The sequence below is a fragment of the Silene latifolia genome, chromosome 2, assembly GCF_048544455.1.
Source record: "Silene latifolia isolate original U9 population chromosome 2, ASM4854445v1, whole genome shotgun sequence".
NCBI classification, from domain to species: domain Eukaryota; kingdom Viridiplantae; phylum Streptophyta; class Magnoliopsida; order Caryophyllales; family Caryophyllaceae; genus Silene; species Silene latifolia.
The window spans coordinates 191964231-191971269 of NC_133527.1; the positions used below are offsets into that span (position 1 = coordinate 191964231).

Sequence of the window (7039 nt, forward strand, 5' to 3'; positions counted from 1 at the left end):
GGAAATATATTTTTTTTTAAATTTTTTTTTTTTTTTTTTTTTTTAAAAAAAAAATATTTTTTCGTCTGGACTGGGTTTGGACGAAAATATTTTCCGTCTAGACCTGGGTCTGGACGAAAAATATTTTTGTCTGGACGAAAAATTTCTTTGTCCGGACGAAAAATTTCTTCATCCAGGCCCTTTTTCAACAATTTTTTTTTTTTAAAAAAAAAATTATTAATTTCCGTCTTAAATTAGTTTTGGGTGCGTGGATCGATAATCGCTAATCCGTTCGTCAAATCATAAACTTGAAACGTAAACATATCTCTTGAACATCGTTAATAGCTTGATCATTGTTACCGTCATTAGTCGATATGTTTAAAACCGTTTTATACGAAAAGTTCGTAAATTAAATTACGATTTTTTTTTCCAAAAAACCATTTTTTTTTGTTTTAGAAAGATTAGAGAGAGACAAATGGGGTTAATGGGGGCAATATTGGAAAGATGTGTTAATTGTCGACGATAATTAGTAAAAGTGTCGACGATCTTTAAAGTATTTTTTTAGCAGGTAAAAATCCTCCTACATTCCAAATTCCAAATATCCAATTTAATACACTCCTTATTACGCAACGTACCGAACATCTCCATTCTCCAGAGTCCAGACCTTCCAGCAACTAATTAACCCTAATTCCACATGTAATTAAACTACTAAAATAACCCCAAAATCAATTTCTGTGAGAATTGAGAAATAAATTGCTTAAGCAAATTGATTGAATCGTCGCCTGTAATTGTGTTAATTGCTTATCAATGATTCCAGAGCTTTCTATGAATTCCAATTTCGATGTGCGAAGGTAATTCTTTTACTCTACTAATTGTTAATTTTTCAAAGTATGATTTAATTCTCTTTTGTGTATTTAATTGAGTTCATATTTCTGGGTTTTTGCTTAATTTGATGTTCCATATTTTGCCTATGACTCTATGAGGTTGGGGTCTAGTCGTTAAAACGTGGGCGAGAATTACTAAAGTCTTTGGGTTTAAGCCTCCCTTCTCCCCAAAGAGCGATCTTGTGCGGGGTTATCCATGGTTCGCAGGCTATCACATATATACGGGATTACCCAATATGCCCCTGGTAGAAAGGTAGCGACTGCTAATTTCTTCGTAGTAATAATAATAAATAAATACTTGTTGCCGCTTCTAAAACCAAAAGTTTAAGCTGATAACGGTGAGGTCCGATTAATAAACGACTTTTTTAAATGTGAGACAGTTACATAGTTACACAAATGTATCACATGACACATTTGTTATTTAGCTCCCTTGCACCATTCTGTATTAGTGAAAACTTCTGTATTAGTGAAAACAGATACAAGTTCTGCCGAAACAATGCCTGAGTTGATTAATCAAGGGGAGTAAGTCGACTCGTAGCATGTTAATTCAAGTAACACAATCTGATGACTTATTAGTTATTACACCATCATATGTTTGGAGACCTTGCTGCACTGCCATCAATCATCGGGACCCCAAATTTGAGCGCCTTGGCCTCAGGCTATTGATACCGCACCTGCTGACAAACTGCTCATACATTGGCTATCGACTCTGATACCACTGTTGGGCTAATTTACAAACGAGTTGCAAGTTGCAACCCACCTAACCCTGAAGCTTAAGCCAAGTAGCCAATAGATGAGGCTAGTACCGCAATTATACATCATTCCCACTTTTTCATTTCATAATTGGAGTTTCGGTTAAATTCCAATTCCAATTTTTTGTGTCAGTTTGATACGGAGTAGTTTTATATAAATAAAATTCTTGCAACTTCGGTACACAACAGAACCACCACCAATGGGGGTTGCGGGATTGTGGTACCGGCCTGAATGTTGGAATGAATACTCATACTCATCATATACATCGGAAGATTCAAGAAAATTGGGGGATCCCACTGCCAACTTTCATGAACAATCTTTTCTAATTTTGTCATTACATAATAATTGAATTGAGATATTGTTTTTGTTCAAACCACAACCATATGTTTAATGAATGATAAGATTGGGATCTACATGCATAATAGTCCAAGGATTACAAATATAAATCTTATTGAAACAGAGTTTTATAGTATCCCATAGCTTTAAACTAAATCAAACACACCCTTGAATCGCATACATGCAGAACCAGATATAGAAATAGTAACGATAATTATCTAGTACTCCCTCCACACACCTATTTTCATCCCATTTCAATAAAATATTCTTTCACATATCACATATATGATATATTAGAGAAATGGGGTAAAAACTTATGTGTGGAGGGAGTAACTTGTATTTTTGCACAAAATCTTTCATTCAAGACAAAGACTTACTTTTTTTATATGCTACTATTGTGATTGAAGTTCAGCTTTCCGCTTTCCGGTTCCTGGGACTCAAGTACTAACATTCAAAGAGGCTCGAGACTATCAGCCCCGCTGATGTCAGGAGACAAACTACTGATAAGTAGGAGCACAGCCTTGTAAACCTCGAGTTATTTTGATGGTTGGTGAGTGTTGCCAGAAGAGAGCTGATGAAGGCGACTATTAAAGCCATTTTCGCAGCTTTGATCCTAGCAGTTTGCAGATCACGCAGCATGAAGATTAACCCTTTCAACGAAATGTTCGCCATTAGAGTGGTGATGAGAATGCCATTTACTGTCCTTTGCTTCTCTCCATGAATTCCTTCCTTGAGTGCCTTCGCCATATTTGCTTTGCAAGAAGTGCTCTGAAATTGTATGTATGTTTTAATATCATTTGGCTCAACTCGTACTTGTTCAAAGTTGTATGAAAGTCATGGCAGTAGCGACATATGACTTCCAAGTTATACCAAAGTCTTGATGGTAGGGACATTTCACCTAATAATGCATAAAACTTATACTAGTCAAGTCAAGTGGTCTGCCCTTGGCATTTGCAGCGAAACTTCGTCATTTCACATTGTTGAGGAAGAAGCAACTCCTCCGCCTATTGTTTTATGGACCCATCAAGGAAGGTTCAGTCAGCAGTTCAGCACTACCAAAATAATCACATTTCATTAAATTTTTTAAGACCTCAAAAACAAATGCAGAATACGACACAAAAAGCATGTAATATGTTGAATGATAAGATGTTGGATGAAATCAAGGTTGCCGCAGAGATGGGTGTGGCAGCTACCAAGCCGGACATTCGTGCTTATCCTGGTAATACTTTTGTTTATTTAATCAAGTACTATGTACTACTCCGTACTAATTAAGATATGCTAAGCTAGTTGGTAAATATTGCCGAACATTAATTTTTACTTGCCTTTAATTGAACTGTTGATAAATGTCTGAGGTTTATTTTTTGCTGGACTCCCCCAAGAAGTTTATTAAATTGTGCCTAGCTGAACTTCATGGAATTTTCTCGATCTTTTGCTAATTTTATAGTAACCTTTATTGTTTAGAATTTTGTAGAATGAAGTGATAGGTGTGAATTCGGAAACAGCCTCTTAGTAAGGTTGCGTACATCCGACCCCCCCTTACCTCGCAATTTTGCGGGAGCCATTGAGGCACTGGGGTAATGTTGTTGTTGAAGTGATAGGTGTGAAAACAGGTTCTATGGCTAATAAATCAAACCATAACCATCATGTGGCTTGGTTCGGACATGTAGTGTAAACTTGTTTTTCAGTGATTTGATTTCTAATTTACCGCTGTGAAGAAAGATACATGTAGTGGATTGTGCAAGTTATTCCGCTAGAAAGTTGACTACCAGCAAGAAACACTTGAAATTTCATCTTCTTTTAGTGAAGGACCCGTTCATTGAATACCAGTACCCATTTCTGTTAATTTAATGTTTTTACTAGAATTTCATCTTCTTTTAGTGAAGGACCTGAACATTGAAGTACCAGTACCCATTTCCGCTAGTTTAATGTTCTTACTAGAATTTCATACATCAAACCCCTTTTTAAATCTTAATATTACTCTTGTCGTTCATTTAGGGTGTGTTTGGATTGAGAGATTTGGAGGGAAAGTGAGGGGAGGGAATTGGAAGGATGGGAAATCCATTGTTTGGTTAGCAAAATGAAGGTAGAGGGATTTGGAGGGGGAGGGAAAATGGATCCCTCCATTTCCCTCCTACAAGGCAAATTATTTCCCCACCAACCTAGGCAAGATTTGGAGGGAAAATCATCTCCTCCATTCTCCCTCCCCTCCCCTTCCCTTCCTTTCTCTTCCCTCCTCCTCCTTCCCCTTCTTTTCCCTCCTTTTTTTCTATCCAAACAAGGGTGTTTTTGGATAGCAAAGGTGGAGGGAAAGGGAGGGGAGGGAGATCGATGGAAGGGAAATAGAGGGAAGAGAAGGGGAGGGGCAATGGGGAGTGGGTGTTTGGATACAATTTCCCTCCAAATCTTGCCTATTGTGAAGAGATTTTGATTTGCCTTGGAGGAGAGAAAATGGATCCCTCCAAATCCCTTCCCCTCCATTTCCCTCCACCCTCATTTGCTATCCAAACAAGGGATTTTAAATCCCCTGCTCTCCCTCCCTTCTTTTCCCTCCAAATCCCTCAATCCAAACACATTCTTAGGCATTTATTTACCATTACCCTAGAGTAGATTTCGTCATGTCTATTCAGACAAAGATGTAAAGCAACCTAGCCATTTTCTGATAAAAACCTAAGATAGTTCACTATGGTAACTCTGTTTTCCTGAACATTTGCTATAAATGGTATTAGCAAAGACAGAGAGAGAGTTTAAAAACAATATCCCGTATAAAAGAATAGCCATCCTCTCACACGAGGGATAGCTCAAGGAAAACTCTCATCTATGGCTTACACTTAAAATCACAATAAGACTGAAAGATAGTTCGCAATAAGGCATTGGCTAAGTAAGTTGAGTGTCCTGAATCAGGGTTGTTTTGTCTGATTACCTTGTGTAGGACGAAGAATGTGTTTCAAGCTTTGTAAGAGACATCTAATTATCATCAATTCTTCATCATCATGCACAATTTTTTGTTTTAGGGCTTATTTCAGTTTTAATTATTTTATTTCCCAAAAGTTTATATGATGTTTTTGACTTCTGATGTATTTCCTCCCTGTATATTGCATAGGTCTCTACATTACTGATATTGATGGTGGTGATCTCGAGCAAAGAATTCAACAGAGCCTGAACCTTCCTTATGGAATGCCTATCTTTGTAAATTTTTCTACCTTTCCTTGAGCAAACTTTCTCTATTTAGTAAACAAGATTCTTCCAAGAAGAAGGAATAATGTACTGTATTTCATAAACAAAATCCTTCATATCGCAATAGAAACGATTTTTTTAAAAAATAAAAATTTCGCACTCTCCCCTTTTTCAACTTCATTTCTGCGACACTTTCCACATTTTTCTCGTTTCTTTCCTCCTTGCTTCCTTCCTTTTTCTGTTGATGATTAAATGCCAAGTAATTTGAGCTAGTTATAAGGATGTAAAGCTATTGGTTGAACTTAAACCATCAACTTGGGCTTTTGATTAAGATGGTTTAATTATGGCTTTATATGTAATACTACTAGTCTCTTAATTCCTCGAACCCTTGATGACGATCCAAATTTTTTGAAATACTTAACATTTGGCCCGTGCTAGCACATGTTTATAATTTTAATAAGAATATATAGGTGTCAAATTTTTAGAAGTTCTGTCACGGTTTAGGCCCGTTATGTCAATCATCGAAAACTTTTGTTTACCCTAATAAGGTAATACTAATAGTTCTTGTAAATTTTGGTTTGTTAGGATGAAGATTGTGCATGGGGGAGGGTCATTCCTGTTGAAACGCTGGAAAAGTTGAAGGATGAATTGTACATCAATTTGGAAAGCGGAGGCATGCTCAACTCCCAGGTAGATGAGGTATATGAAGCAGCCAGTACTTCTTGTTGGTGGAAGAAGTTTGTTCCATGTGTTGGGTGCGCAAATGTTTATGTTGAAAACATAGCGAAACCAGAGATAGGGCTCCTGTTCGCAGGGGCAACTATGCAGAATATTTACCAACTGATCACTTCTGGAGTGGTTATCAGTGGCAGAGGAAAGACACTCATGAAAATGAACGAGGCTGCTTTTGTGATGCTACTCTATGGCTTGGTCATGCCTCGACGTGCTGCTGGGCACTTCGCTTTGGCAAGCGGTGTTGCTCTTGCATCTGCTGCCTATCTCCTTACCATGAGCTTCGGCTTTTGAACCACACCTTGAGTACATGAATATAATTGTTCTTGTTTTTATTCACGGAGTTTCATATGTGTCGATAACTTGAAACGTCGTAGTGCGTCTTGTGAGATATGCTGGGGATTTATTGTGATGCATGTTTGTTGTCAGGTAGGGTTTTTCACACATGATATGGTTTCATCTTAGACGACTTGAATTCGAAAGGAAGACCTTTCTTTCCTCCTCGAGTCTTATGGTAGGATGTTAAACTAGCCAGGGAGTCTCGCATTCGGCCCAGGCTTACTGTATCACGGTGAAATATATGATGCATTCTTGATTTACAGGAAAAAGTAGCCCTTCTGGAGTCTAAGGCGTCTTCACGCTTGTTCTATACGCATGCTCGGTTTGCCTAATCGCCTTAGTTTTCGATACCATTGTGCCATTAAAGACCAAAACCATAGATGCTTAATAAAAAAAATCTCCATAACTGGACTCATTGAGCACAGTGACTACATCCGTGATACTCAATACATACTCGTAGTTAATTAGTCACATTTTCGAAGTTGGTCATACCATATATCACTAGGATGTTGGCATTTTCTGTCTTAAACTAGTAAGTTTATGTAGCACTAAAAGCCTGTTTTAACCCAGAATGGATGACCTTGGGCAGGCAAAACATGCCCACATTCTTTACGCCTGGGCTGTTTTTTTTTTTGCACGGGCCTGGCCCAAACCCAGCTGCAAGGCTAGCGTAAAAATGTAAAATACGATGGTTAATGCTCTATAGTTACGGGTGCGAATTTAGGGGAGGGCTCAGGTACCTTTTCAGGTTATTATGTAAATGCATTTTCGTTTGTAAGTCAAGAGGAACATGTTCGAATTCTAACATCGTTTTAAAGCATAAGACTCATTTGAAGGAAATA

General features: G+C 37.7%; 1 protein-coding gene across 3 annotated transcripts; it reads left to right on the forward strand.

Annotated features, from left to right (window-relative positions):
- Positions 1-594: 594 nt before the first annotated feature.
- LOC141644052 (uncharacterized) lies at positions 595-6355 on the forward strand. Of its 3 annotated transcripts, none has more exons than XM_074453467.1 (4): positions 595-830; positions 2360-3171; positions 5053-5138; positions 5712-6355. In XM_074453467.1, the coding sequence occupies exons 2-4, from the start codon at positions 2967-2969 to the stop codon at positions 6150-6152; spliced, it is 732 nt and encodes a 243-aa protein (XP_074309568.1). In that variant the 5' UTR covers positions 595-830; positions 2360-2966; the 3' UTR covers positions 6153-6355. The 3 variants fall into 3 exon arrangements, with proteins under 3 accessions (XP_074309568.1, XP_074309569.1, XP_074309567.1); XM_074453468.1 differs by having other exon boundaries at positions 2365-3171; XM_074453466.1 differs by lacking the exon at positions 595-830 and having other exon boundaries at positions 1965-3171.
- The last annotated feature ends 684 nt before the right edge of the window (positions 6356-7039 follow it).